The sequence below is a fragment of the Clytia hemisphaerica genome, unplaced genomic scaffold (genome assembly GCF_902728285.1).
Source record: "Clytia hemisphaerica strain Z4C2 unplaced genomic scaffold, Clytia hemisphaerica genome assembly, whole genome shotgun sequence".
In the NCBI taxonomy this organism is placed as follows: Eukaryota; Metazoa; Cnidaria; class Hydrozoa; order Leptothecata; family Clytiidae; genus Clytia; species Clytia hemisphaerica.
The window spans coordinates 205,755-220,361 of record NW_027104027.1 but is presented as its reverse complement, the minus strand read 5'-3'; the positions used below and the strand labels follow the sequence as shown (position 1 = coordinate 220,361).

General features: G+C 34.0%; 1 protein-coding gene across 1 annotated transcript; it reads right to left on the bottom strand.

Moving 5' to 3' along the window:
- Positions 1 to 1,393: 1,393 nt before the first annotated feature.
- Positions 1,394 to 12,359, bottom strand: LOC136811625 (AT-rich interactive domain-containing protein 5B-like). Its single transcript, XM_067068250.1, has 8 exons — positions 12,208 to 12,359; positions 11,682 to 11,939; positions 6,682 to 7,075; positions 6,060 to 6,373; positions 4,941 to 5,040; positions 4,579 to 4,631; positions 3,594 to 3,691; positions 1,394 to 3,042 (listed from the first exon to the last, which is right to left on the bottom strand). Exons 1-8 carry the CDS (start codon positions 12,217 to 12,219, stop codon positions 1,551 to 1,553), a joined length of 2,721 nt encoding a protein of 906 aa, XP_066924351.1. The 5' UTR covers positions 12,220 to 12,359; the 3' UTR covers positions 1,394 to 1,550.
- Positions 12,360 to 14,607: the final 2,248 nt, after the last annotated feature.

Genomic DNA, 14,607 nt, shown 5'->3' with positions numbered 1-14,607 from the left:
ATTCTTTAAAGGCCTTTGAGAAAATATCATCTGTGACTTGTTTAGTGATTTTAAAAAAAATTTTGGAGTGACAAAATAGCTCAAGATCTAGGTTTAAAATACCACTAAATGTTTCTCTAGTCATTGAATGCTACTGATTATGAGAAAATAAAACAAGTAACAAATAAAACAGAGCAGGGAAAGTGCTTCGTTACATTTACTCAACAAGCCATCTCAAGTTTTCACCGGACAAAAGTAAAATTTACTCTTCAAAATGGCCGGTGGAAACCAAAAAATGTCTGATGATTACCGATCACTACCCGTTATTTGCAGCTCTGAATTCAATAAGTACATTATAGAATGCTTGCTAGAAAGAGACGGCGTTGGTGAAAACGCCCCTTGAGGGCGTGAAAAAATTGTCAAAAATCAAAAAAATTATTCGATTTTGGAGTAGTGATAATCTATCTACAATACTTTGTACACGATAAAAGAATAATTCCTAAAAAAACTTTGTTACTGTAAAAATGAATAAAACGGAGTTATATAAAACTACAACTAAAAATTGAACTGGAAAAATCAAAATTTAAGTAAACGTTGTAGGCCTTGTAGTATAGTAAAACTGAAAAGAGGAAAAAATAAAGATTGTTTTAGGGTTTTATGTACATTTGCATAAAAATATAATCATTTAGTGAACGAAATTTCATAAAAATAATGACCTTGAAGTAAATTTTCAATTTAAATATCTTCAGGTGTCGAGACGTGTACACGCTTTTTTAAAATAAGAATACACTTTATAAGAATGTCCATGATAAAAATGGCCAAAAAATTAAGAATATGCTAAGAATATCACCATCATGGAATTTTGCTACTCAAGCTAAGAATGTCATTTTTAGAGCATTTTCAATTGAATTGTCAATTACCCCCAAATAAGGCTCACTCCTTTCACAAAAATTTATGTTTGAGACGTATGTACTAAATATTAAATCCAGTGAATAGGATCCTAACCTAAGAATGCTGTAAGAATATTTCAGGATGATTTTCCCAAAAAAGTTTAGAAAATCCATGATGAAATGGATTTACACCATTCTTATAAAAAAAAAGCGTGTATCGAGGTTTTTTTTACAATCCATTTTAAAAAATGACTTAAACCGCTTTCGATTAATTTGTAGTGAAAAAAAAAGCCTTAACTTAAAGGTTTAACCTTTCATCCAATCGACCAAACAGGCAACAATATTACTTTGAAAAGCTAAGTATATAGACAAAAGAAGGCTTATTGATGGTCAAAAACAGAGGCGAGGCACATTAGGTAGGCTTCTGGTCAACTTCTGGCGAAAAAAGTTTCTGATAGACCAATATATTGTCTATAGAGGTCTGCGATTCAGACTACCAATCAGGCGAAATATAGAAGCATCTGAAGGAGAAAGCATTTGTTCCTGATCATTCAAGCGAAGTAAAAAGTATTACATAAAAAATTAAAAAATTTCGAAAAATCAAAACTACGAGAGATATTCTGAACAAACAAACAAAGCACTAAATAAAACATTTTCATCGACCTATTCAAAATGGACAAATCACATATTAACATGGGCTTTAACTTTCAATAGCTCTGTACCAGCAGGCCACTTTTGAACTGATTGTGCCGGCGGATCGATGTATTTAACGTAAGTTGTAGACGAAGATGGGCGTGACGGCGGTCGTCCACGTCCACGCCCTCGCCCACGCGTCGACGTTGTCCCGGAACTACGTGGGGAGATTTTTTCGTAGCGCGGTTGCACACGACCGTAAACAATAGTACCATTTGGTGGGCTATAGTCAACGGGAGCACTCGTGACGTACCGCATATCTTGCCTTACGTAATTTGTAGAGCGCTCACTTTTCCCAGTGGTTCTCACACCCGGCTGATGCGTGTAAATAACTGGATATTGTCCCGGAATTTCACGGTAACCTCTATTCAAATGCGAAGGGTGATGTATTATGTAAGGTTCGTGATTTTTAAGAGCAGTCGATTTGATTTTGTACGAAGTGTTGTCTGCAGATTGATCGTGTCGAAAAGTCCGCATCGAAAATCCAGCATCGCGGAACATTGCTTTCTGAGTAGGTTGTTTTCCCGAGTTTCCAACAGGTAGAGCGTTAATGGGTACCAGTTTATTGGAACCACTTAGAGAATAGAATTTGGTTGGAATATATTCATAAGTGTTCGTTGTACTGTAAGGATAATGAACATACTGGGTGGTGCCTGAAGAGGCTGCTTCATTCGGTTGCTGTGAAGATGAAGGCTTGTTTTCGTCAACTGTTGCTAAGCTACGCACTGATTGAATTTTGAACTCGCATTGACCTTTTTTCTGTGAATTAGGCTGCTCTTTATCCGTAGAGTTGTGTACATTTGATACAAAAGCGTCCGGAACAAACCCGTTCGTTCCACTTGACGAGGTACCCACTGAATCTTTAGTTGAAGGGTATATTCGGCGTCCCTGGCGAAGCGGCGAGTGGATCTCCGTGCCCCGACGCGGAGAAATAAGCTCTATATCTGAGCTATCACTTAACCGCCTTTCTTTATCTTTATTGCGAAATGCGGGGTTTGAAGACATTGGCACTTCCGTGTGCTGACGCGAAGCAATATCAACGTTAAGTTCATTAACCCAGGGTTGTTTGCGGGGTGGTAGGCGCGCGGTTTTACCTGCAAACATCGGGGCGTGTTGCTGTTCTTCGTTGAGTTGCATCGTTTGACGAGACCGTAATTTTTCGATTTGGTTACGGAATTTCTTAGACGGGCGACCACGTTGTTTGGACATCATTAAGGAAATAGAGAGATTTTCCGCACTGTTAACTGCGTTTTGTGGCATACTATTAACATGCGGGACTTTTGGTGCGATAACGATAGGTTGTTGCTGTTGTCTGTGTGTCTGTTGCTCAGGATTCTTGTGTTCAAAATGTTCTCGAGGTCGTATAAGATCATTGGAACTGAATTTTGGTAGGGTGGCTTGGTGAGCGCGTTTGTCACTGATTCTTTTCCCAGGGTTCCCAGGGTTACTACGCATGTGGTTCTCGTAGGGAAGCAACATTCTAAAGATTAAAAGGGAACATTTCCTCGAATAAGAAAAAGATTCAACATAGAAAATATTTTCGAATACGGTTTCCCAGCTGAGGGAAAATGTTTACCAATATTTTAGTTCGAATCAAAGATAAATGGGTATGATAGAGTTTGAATTAACGAGATTTGATTGTATAGGCAATTGCTTTAGTACTGTATTACTTCGTATAAACGATCCCAAATTTTAAACGCCCCTCTTTTGAGAGATAATTTTCAATAAACGCCCCCTCAAATAAACACCTCCCCTCCAGGAGGGGAGTTTATTTGATACAAGTAGATGTAAGGAATTATAATAAGAGAAACTTTAGATATATGATAACAATTGTATTCTTTTTGAATTCAAACTGGTTTTGACCTGTTTTTCATCTCTAACTTATGATTCGAACTCACACTTCATTTAAAAGTGACCTTCATTATAGATTATTTAATAAACTCTCCCTCCTTTTAGATGCCCCCTCCTAAAGAAATGAATTAATAAACGCCCGGGGCGCGGGCGTTTTATTTGAAGTAATACGGTACTTACCGTTCATAGAGCTTCCTTGTAGCAGTAGCAGCGTTTGTGATCATAGTGGAATGGCCCAAACAATCGTATACGTCTCGCCAATTACGATGTAATGTTACCTGCGAAAAAAGAATGATACACTGAAAAACCTTTAACACACACAAGTCTTGGTTGCGTCATTTTTCTATCGTAAACGGCCAAACACAGTTTTCGGGTTTCTTTATATTGTATGGAAAGATTATACGTAGCGAGTATATATTTCCAGTACGTAGAGCTTTCTAAAACTACATGCTAAAAATCTTATAATTTAAAAAATTCTCCAGATTAAACGATAGTTCAAAACATGAAGCTTGAATACTTACTTAAGATCAACGCAATCAGAATATGAGCGATTTATAAGCACAACAACACGCATCAACTCTCTAATTTTGACAACAAGATGACAATGGAAAGTCACAAAGGAAAGACCCAACGTTTTCAAGTTTAGTTTAAGTGGCCAAACTTATTGCGATTTGAAAATCGAATTAAAATCTAGATATTGCATCGAGACCACAAAATCATTTAAATTGGGTTTATGTAAACGTAATGATAAATCATAAGTACTTCCTTCGAGGATGATAGCAACAAGTGAGCGCCCAGGGTGAGCGCTTGACAAGAAAAAAAATCCTCCTAAGTTCGATGGGGACACCATTGGTTCCCACCTACTTTTTCATAAGCCTTGCAAGAATTCAAGTTTATGTATGGCGTTTTTCCTGTGACGGATAGGGATAGATAGAGTTATACGGACTGAAGACGACAGTAAATCAGCACTTTTACCGTCCTCGATTACGCTGGTCAAATCTGCGGGTTGTTCCAAAAGGTATCAGTCATACCAGGGGTCTCAATAGGGTTAATATATGAAAGTCACTATTGAATACTTTAGACGTATAAACGTTCACGGTTTTCGTTAATTGTTGACCCGTACAGGTTTTTTAAACGATAAATAAATCATGGATGGTTATCTCACCTGTGCAAATCCGCCTCTATCCATGACAGCTCTGTACAAAACCAATGGGTTGACTTGAAAAAGAATAAAAAAGGAATTGAAATAATTTGAGCATTTATTTCGAATTCCAGAAATATTTTAGCAAACGACAATCGGTCAAACAGGGATAAAAGAAATTTTGAGACTTTCCTAACATCCATCGTCATCTGAAATGGACACAAAATTATTCAAGTGTTCTAATTTCGAAAATCATTAGAAGTTAAATGAAGCTAAACAACAGAACTTCAATTATCGTATTACATAATAAAGGCATTATTTGCAAAAAATAATCAACAGAGCAATAATCAGAAAACCACGAAAAAATGCTTTTCCTCAATCCTTACCTGGCGCACAGCCGATACGTGGTATCTTGAGAATCGGTGTTCCATTGTTCAACATGTAACGATGCAAATCTTCTGAGAATCGATGGTGTTCCTCTTTATCCTAAGAAAAACTCATTGGATTAAAAAAAAGTCTCATATTCTGGTATTTAAACAGGTTGATTTAAGATAGCAATATTGACGACACAAAAACAACATCTGGTTTCAAGGATTTTTCGCAAAATAAGGTTTTTTTTAAATCAACTGAACATCCTATTTCCTCTTAAATTATACCTTGCATTTCCTTGCCTCCAATAATGGCACATAAGGAATGAATGACGACTTTAGACAACCGGGTATTCTCCTGGAATCATTAGAAGTATTGAGTTCAAGCTGCTAGGACAATTCAAGTCAGTGCGCAGTAAGAAATGGTTTGGCATTTAATTATATTTGACAAGATTATCAAAAAACGTTTGGTGTCAAATTTGCTTCATAGCTAAGACAAGATCAAACACGTCGAATTGATTGATTTGTACAAGAAACGACTTTCAATATTCACACAGAAGCTGCTCTAGACCTCGAAAAATGAAGTAATTCACAACGAAGAAAGAAGCATTTCGTATGACTAATTGAATTCAGATTTTTTACGGCAGGATTTTCAACGAAATTTTCTACCGCAGTTGAAAGTTTTTACAGTTTTTTATAATTTGTTACACGACACTAATTATCCTGGCTAAACGGAACAATCAAAATCGGATAAGAAAGATTATTAGAGAATTTCAAAACAATTCAAGAGATAAAAACAACACTTAGAATACAAAACAGAAATAGGGTGGATCGTCAAAAAGCGCAGTCAAAAACTTCAAGGTGAATAAAAATGTTATCTATTGGGCGCAATACTTAGGTAAAAAACATCAGTCCCCTGTGATTCGCACCAAAACTTGAAATACACAAAAATTGATGATTTTCAGGGCCAAATAAGACCAAAAGGAAATAAAAGAGTCAACATAATTTCAAAATGGGTCTCCGAACAAGTCCGAGCTACGGTTAGGCTTCTGTCGTTCTCACAAGGCCCGTTTGAATTATTGTGGTTATTTCTAGGGTATTGTGATTGCTTTCAAAATAAAAAATAAAAAATAATACCTTTAATGTGTATTCTCTTTTTTCATGACAAATCGTATCTCTCCCACGTACGCCTCGCCCAGGAGGAGGCTCAGGTTTCGGAAGATCAAGTACCACTCTTTTGACAGGAGGTGGCGGATGAATTTCAATCGGTTTGTTCAGAATAGGACCGATTCTACCATTCGTTTTATGGTCAATTTTGATTTGAGTCGGTTGTTTCGTAGAGTTTGATTTGATGTCGATTGTCTTGATCTTTTTGTTTGTGACGGCGTCATCGTTCGAGAAAGGGTTTTGAATATTTTTCCGCTTTCGAGGTCGACCTTTGAATACGGGAACTATACAGAAAAAGTAAAGTTTTTCAATTGATGAAAAAGCAAGATGAGGATATCAAAATCTTGGGTAAAGAGTTGAAAAGGACGTTGTCTATCAGTAATCAAGAGATCGAATTTATAATAATGAAAACCTTCCCCTAGTTAAAGATTTCCCCAAACTTCAGAGCCTTTAGCGTGTCGTAAAAAGTTTGACGTCGACTATCAGATAACCTCGAATAGGGTTCCGCATTTTTAAAATTTCTCTAGATGAAATCTTGAAAATTGTATTTACCAAGTGATCTGTATCAGAATTGAAATCTAAGTTCACCAACCTGGTACGTCTAGTGTTGGCGAGTAGTCTTCCACGTCCTCTTTCTCAAATTGTTTCTTAGAAAATAAAATCAAAGTGTTCAAATTCTTGATGTCCAAACCACCCCTGGCTAAAAGCTGAAAGTAAGTCATCGGAACACCAAGATTGAGCATTTTGATGCATGTTTTGTACCGGTTGTACTGCGGGAAATTCAAAATTTTCACTTTTCGGAGAGAGTTATCATTTCTATGTATGATTTTCTGTTGATTTTTACTGAGAGCTTTTAACTTGTCCACTTCAACTCCATCATACAGAGTGGTCCCATAGCTTTGATGCCAACTCTTTGATGTACACTCCCAAGCAGCAAATTTGGAACATTCCACAACAACTTGACGGCTAGCTTCCACAACTTCATCCTAAATGAAATCAAAGAGAAAAATAATTTGTGATCAAGGAGAACTGTGAAAAATAATGAAAGTTCATTAACCCTATTCGGCCTAGGGGGGGTGGGGCTCATTCTGTTCGGAGGTCAAACTATTGGTAATAGCTCCTGAAATAATAGATCTTTTGCCGTGAAATTTTCTGTAAATTCCCAACTTTTATTTAGCTTCAAAATAAAAAAAAATTTGACACCTAAAAATGTTCACACCTTGAGCATGATGACATATCTGACAGTAACGTGTCACAAAAATTGACACTTTTCCAATACAAATTGATTTTTAATGTCAAATATATCGTTTAAACCGTAATTTATTGAATATTTAGGATAAAATATTTTAAACTCAGGCAACTTTTTCCTAAATCTTTTGTTAGAATACAATAGCTATTTATAAGAACAAAGGAAATTTTCGGTTTTTGCTCACTTTGGGCATGATGAGTGACATCATCAAAAAAATTTTTTGGCAAAAGTTACCTTACGTGACAAGGATCTTGTGTGCCAAATTTCATCCAAAAAGACCCACTACATCAAAAGTTAAGGGGTGGTACAGGAAAAGCCCCCCCCCCCTAGTTCTGAACCGCCCCTAAAAGCCTAGGTTGAATAGGGTTAAACAGTAAACAATTTATATGTGGATGTCGACATCTTTTATCTTTGGTGCCAATGCAAATTATGCTACACCTTTAAGTTACGCTACGATTTTGCTTACAAGTGACTAAAGGCCTTTTTGCTTTCATTTTCCCTTCATTTTGTGAACTGTATTTTTTCAAGGCCATCTCAAAGTAACGACACTCATTTCAAAAAAAAGTGTAAGCTTATGCTCATCCTCTAACGAAAAGTTACCTATTTCAAAGGTAGGAAATACTGTATACAGTAGAGGGGCTACCAGGCTAGACAAAGTGTTAATTTTTTGGATTTTTTGGATTTTTCCCAAATAGTATCATATTCTAAAAATTTTATGTTTTTGAATTAAAAAAAAATGAATAATTTATTTTAAAATCCCTGATCAAGGGGCTGAAAGCAATTAATTGTAAAGTTCCTACCAGCGGTAAAGTTATACAAATAAAAAATAACATATTACAAATAACATTTTAGTGCCTTAATTAATTTGCTAAAGCGCTGATAAAAAACCCTTAGAAACTCTTTGCGTAAACAATCTTGAAATTTGATACATATACAAAATAATTTTGTGATGTGTAATGATAATAAAGGAAAACTATTTTTTATTTGATGATAGGAATGGTTGAAACAAAAAAAATCGATAATTTTAAATTTAAAATAAAAACCTTTTAATCAAAATAAATGATATTTGTCTAATGTTGACAAGCTCAATCAAGCTCAATCACAAGCTCATGAAACTGAGAATGAGGAGAACTGGCAAAATAATAATACCCAAGTCTCTACATGCAGCTACAAGTTCTTATAAAAACAGAGTATACAGGAGTATACACTTTAAAAAGGCATACAGGGGTTGGGATCAAACTTAGTTTGATACAATCTATAATTTATCTTTATTGTACTTGAATTAATTATAAATATTTACTGCAAAAAAATGACTTTAGAGGAAAAGCGTTCTACAAAATTTGGTCCCGATTTCTTTTTCAGATGTATAGAGCAACTTCATTGGAAGCATTTGGGTAATATGTTTACATAAATCTACCCAGATCTACCTTCAAATGAATCTCTTTCGAAAATCAATTTTCATTAAATTTTTCACAATATTTTGATAACCAAAAATCTTTACCATCAAATTTTCAATGTTTTAAAGTTAGGCCTAATTTAAGAAATTTAAAGACCTGTGTGTTATTTTTCAGGATCTAACTTTTCATGGTTGACTGTAAAATTTTTCAGCCTCAAACCCATCCAGGTCAAACTTGGCACCAAAAATTGCCTAAATTAATAACCTATGGCATTAATTAAAATGGTTTTAAATTTTTTTGAGATTTTAGATTTTTTACTGAAAACTAGCAATTTAGATATAATACACAGGCTTCAAAGGAAAAAAGCTAGAAAAATGTTGTTTCCTTTCCATTGATGATTTGATAAGTCCTTCTCCTTGACACTCCATGGACCATTAAAATTTAATTTCCTGAAACTGGACTTTGCTCCGAAATCCATTCCTCCCTTAATCCAGAGGGTTATGATTATTTTTATATAAGAACAATTTTTTGAGAATAATGAGGCTCAGGATCGGCTTAAGATCATAAAAAAAGAACAATTTTTAAGAATTTTAATTTTGTACCCTAAAAAAAGAATAGGATCAGATCAAATTTGATGCTCAAAGGAGCCAGAATCTTGAAATCAATTTATATCAGTTAAAGTATGTCAGAAAATGATGTAGAAAACTGTTTAAAAAAAATATTTTAACAAAATTTTGGGGTCATCACTGGAACAGATCATAGCGATAGGAAGTTGGATTTTATCTTTTTGGTTAATTTTTTAAACCAATTAAAAAAAAAGAATATCAATAAAAGTAATACAGATTATAATTGTATGTTTCAAACGAAATCTTTTGAAATCTATTTTTAAACAGATGGAAAAAAAATTCTCTTTCAAAACCTTGAAAAGTAGATATTAGTTGAAATCTACCAAATTATAAGTGATCCTTTAGTATAAACATATTTAATAAAAAATTTTGATGCAGAGACCACCTAATTTTGGTCTCCTCAGGACAAATATATGCCTTCTCAGGGCTATCACAGGAGAATCGTGCTGTATTTTTATAATCTGATGTATACAGGACGGGTATGACTAAAACAAAAACCAAATTTTGGAAGTTGCGCTTTCTCTAAGAAAGTGTGACCAGTAAATAAAAGAATAACAAAATTTGATTGGTTATGTTTTCAACCGTTATTAGGATCTGGGAAATTCAAACTCTCAGCCCATACCATGCTATATATTTCGCCATCAGTATATAGAATAAGAAATCATAGCATGGATCTCCAGGCTATCTCAGGGCAGCAAATTTTCTCAAAAAAAGTGCAAATGTTTGCAACATATTCATTTCTTGATTTAAAATTGTTACTTTTATTAAACGATGCTGATTTATGAATTGATGAGAAAACATCAAACATATTTGGACTGACAGCAAAAATAATTGAACTTGCAACAGAAAATCTATTTTGCAAAAATTGTGAAAAATTTTGAATAATCATCAGAAATTCTAAAAATTATTCAAAAATTGATACAAACTTTTCATTTTAGTACCAATGCACTAAAAAAATTCTCAAACTAGTCTGATACTACCTTTTTGGTATTTTAGTACCCCCATTGTACCAAAGTTTTTTGGGTATACCACCATGTCACTAAAGGACAATTATGTCTGAGGCTGGAATTTTAAAACCAACCCACCCTGAGAAACCACAAAAATTCATTTTTTTAGCTTTTAATTTTAATGATTTTTCAAAGTTAAGAGAAGTACCCAACAAATTAGATTGATATCACACACCTGAAAATTTGAAGTCAACTTTGGCCTTAGGCTAAACGTTAATTTTTTAGGTCATTCCAGGTCATTCGTCAAAAAAATAATTACATCAAGGAAAAAAATTTTTCAATCACAATCTGACTATTTAAGTCCTGCCAGTTTATATACAAAAAAACATTCAAAAAATTTTGTTTAGATCATTAAATTTTGACAAACTTTGAAGCAAGATTTCAAGCTTTGATCTCTAAGGACTAAAATATTAAAAACTTTTTCACAAAACCTTGATTCCATCAATTTCTGCAATGCCTTTTATTTTCGCACATTAATAAACGTGCGCAAAAATTAAAAGTGAGCAAAAAAGCCTTTTGGGGGTGTGTAATTTCAAATTTACGAAACCAAATAATAAAGAAAATGAAATTTCCATGATTTTTGAAATAAATCACATGCTTGTAAATTGTAAATTTCGGAAGATTTTATTCAATTTTTTTTGGTGCGATTTTGTACCAAAATAAAATACAATCTGGATTTTTTTATTGTTTTAAAGTCATTCTGTTTTTGTCTGAAATTGTCGCAGTTTATCCGAAACTAGTAATTTTGATTTTTTCTGTCAATTTAATTTTAACTCGTTCAGTGTTAGGAATCTTAATTTTTGGGAGGGGGTAGATTTTATTGCCAATTGCTTTAAGCTGTCACCAGTAGTGTGGTGGCAGGGGCAGGGGGCAGTACCCCCCAGCAGCCAATTTTGTTTGGGGGCGCAGAATAAAAAGGACGCAAAAAGACGCCTCTGCTTACTTTTTAGCACCCCTTTACTCTTTAACACCTTAGATATGGCAGTTTTCAGCATAAAAGAGAGAAAATACCCCAAAAATTTTTGTACTTGCTTCGCTCGCATAATTTTTAAAAAGCTATTTACTTTTCATAGAGGGTGCCAAAAAACCATCTAAAATTGCCTCCCCAGTTTGCGCGAATTTTAGTCACATACTGTCACATAATGTAAGCATGTTGCAAACACACAATTTTTCAACATTTTGACTAGATATTATAGCAAAAGAAAAATTGGACATCAGAATATCAATGCCAAATCCCAACTGTGGCATCAGTTTTGTGAAATAATGAAAAACTTAAGGCTTTATTATAAATGGAAATAAAGTTAAGAAATTACCATTCCATGTGCTTCTTCTTCATCATCATCAAAATCTTTTTCAGGTTTGAAATAGAGTTTCACGGAGGCATAGTTTTTACTGTCCTTCAAATTATGCCAAATCAACTGAAATTCTGCAATGGCAATTTCAAACCTCTTGGATTTCTGAACAAAATAAAATCTGCCAGGACGATAATGTCTAACCCCAGAATTTGATGTAACAAAAAATTCTTTGTAGTAAATGTTTGAGCCATGTTGTCCTAATGTCTTATCTCCCAGCTATTAAAAAGAAAAAATATCATTTGAAATAAGAATATTTAAAATTTGGAAAGAATAAGAATGAGCCATACCAAACAAAAAATATCAATTGACAACAAAACCATAATCAATAAATTACAATTCAGCCAGTGTCTCTATTTTGCTGAAGGTTTTATGCAAAAAGGGTGGCATAAACAAAAATTTTGGAAATTTTTTTTCTCAAAAAATCTGGTTTGTTTTCCCGGTCGAAAATGGGAAATAAACAACAACAAAAAATTAAAGTTCTTACCCTGACTTCCATAATGACATCTTCTTTCAACAAAAAATCAAATAAAATAACAAATAACCCTAAATGTTATAATTTTTATATTTTCTTGAATTTTTTCATAATTTCTCGCAAAAAAACAAAATTTAAAAAATTTCCGAACAGCCAAAATCGGTAAAAAGTGACTTTAGCTCACGTCGAAGGAAATTTTATGATCAGGCAGAGAGATTAAAGTAAGACGGGGGTTAAAAAATTAACTTACTCATGATTATTAACTAAAATTAATATTTTTCAGAGTTTAAAGAAAAAATTCATGTTTAAACCTTGTTATAAATTTATTTAGATCGCAATTTTTATCAAAGAAAGAAGACATTAAAAGGTTAAAGTTGATATTATAAATTACACAAACCCCCCCGATTAGGTAGAAATAATTATGTCACGTGATCAAAACAATACATAGCGTATTATTCTTTGGAAATTAAAAAATTGACAGGATTCCTCATCATTCCCCCATCCTGACTTATGAGGAATCCTACATGATAAAAGAGGCGGATACAGGGAAGAGGATATAGATAGCCGAAGCAAGGCTAGTCTGAATCGCAGACCTCTACAAAACCCCAGGTACTGTAAGGAGCACGAATCCGTTAGTGGATGCCAGCAGCCTAAAGCAAGGCTGGCAAGCAGCGGAAAAGTGGCGAGAAGGCGGAAGAATTAATTTCCAATACTTAATAATCATAAGAATGGCGTTGTGAACTTTGAAAAGACGTTAATAAGATGTATACCCTCTTCATCAAAAAGTGCTAAGTATTAATGGGTAACTAACCTTTTTGTTTCAAACTTTTTTTTAATTGTCCGCAAAGAATTGAACTATTTAAAAATTTTCGGAAAAATTTTCTAATCTAATGTATCAATAAAATTATGACGGTTTTTCTACGAAAAATTGGGATGAAAAATTTGTCAAAAAGCACCATTTTCAAGATTTCGAAACAATAAAGGAGCTTTTAGTTTTACAACAATTTTCCGAAATTCTCTTTTTGGTTTGGTTAAAGACACACCATCTCACGTAAAAACATTTTCAAAATGTTTTTTCGCCGAAAATAAGCTCTTCAAAGTTGAAATACTCTTCTTCGCAATAAAGTCTTCATTTTCTTCTTCATAAAATTTTTAAATTCTGATTTTTAAATTTTCCGATTCAGGAATAGTTGGCCTAACAGAAAATGTAGAACATGTCATATTTATGTTGGCTTCATCACGCAGAAAACTATATATTTTATACATGGCAAATATAAAAAAAATCACTATGATCAGAGCCTTAAAGGCCAGGGCAAACCGATCCAACATTTCATCCAACGTGCCTTTTTTCTGATGTTGGATGAAATGTTGGGTCAATTCAAATTTTTGGAAAAAAATGAAAATTCAAAAAAAGAAGAAAAAAATCGTGTTGGATGAAGTTTGATCGCCATCAAACATTTCATCCAACATTTGCGGCGAGATCAAAGAAGCTATTTCATTGAATTGTGTAATTTTTCGTGTTGGATTGGTTTGGTGGTACTTTTTTTCTTTATTTTTTGAATTTTCATTTTTTTCCAAGTCAAGTCGGATGAAATGTTGGATCGGTTTGCCCCGGCCTTGATTTTCGCTTCATCCAACGCAAGTTTTTCCATCAAACATTTCATCCAACATTGGAAAATCATGTTGGATGAAATGTTGGACTGGTTTGCCCTGACCTTAAGTAATGTCTCAAACGTGCAAAAAAGAGAATGGAAATTGAAAAGTGCTTTCCCGCTTGATTTCACTTCTGTCGTGTCTGGAATATACTAGCTAATCGAAATTTCTATCAACGAATCAGAAAAAGAAAACGAATGAAGTCTGAAAATCCCCGTTTTTTAAATTCAATATTTTTTATGACCTCGATTTGATGGGCAAAAAATTAATAAAATTTGGAAACCGATCATCAGTAGCTGGGAGACCCGTCTACTCTGTTCGTGTGGTTTCGAAGTATAGCATTTAGTTCAAACGAATAATAATATAGAAATAACAGAGTAGCCGGGTATTTTTGTAGATGCCAAGTCTGGTCGCAGAATTTTATTGGCTGTTAAACAATTGTTGAAATCACGTGATATTATTGTTTTGATTGGAAGTGCGCGAATCTGATTGGCTAACCTTATCAGCGGCTTTTTTGGCACAAAATTCAAACCAAATGTAAACAAATTCAAACGGGGTCAAAAATACCATACTATCAATGAGTAGCTTCTGATGGGGTTTTTGCTAATGTGGTGTAAGTTTGAATAGAGAGTATGGATCTCCAGACTAGATCATCAGGGACGAACATCGATGGCAAATTCCGTAGCATTTCAAATCATAGAGATTGGTCGAATTAATCAGGGCACCGTGAACCCCTTGTAGTAAGGTTAATTGATAAAA

Excerpts from the sequence above, each read along its gene's own strand:
- LOC136811625 (XM_067068250.1), bottom strand. Across the intron at positions 6,374-6,681 it reads GCCAACACTAGACGTACCAG|TTCCCGTATTCAAAGGTCGA; the intron begins GTTGGTGAACTT and ends TTTTCTGTATAG. Across the intron at positions 3,692-4,578 it reads ATAGAGGCGGATTTGCACAG|GTAACATTACATCGTAATTG; the intron begins GTGAGATAACCA and ends CTTTTTTCGCAG.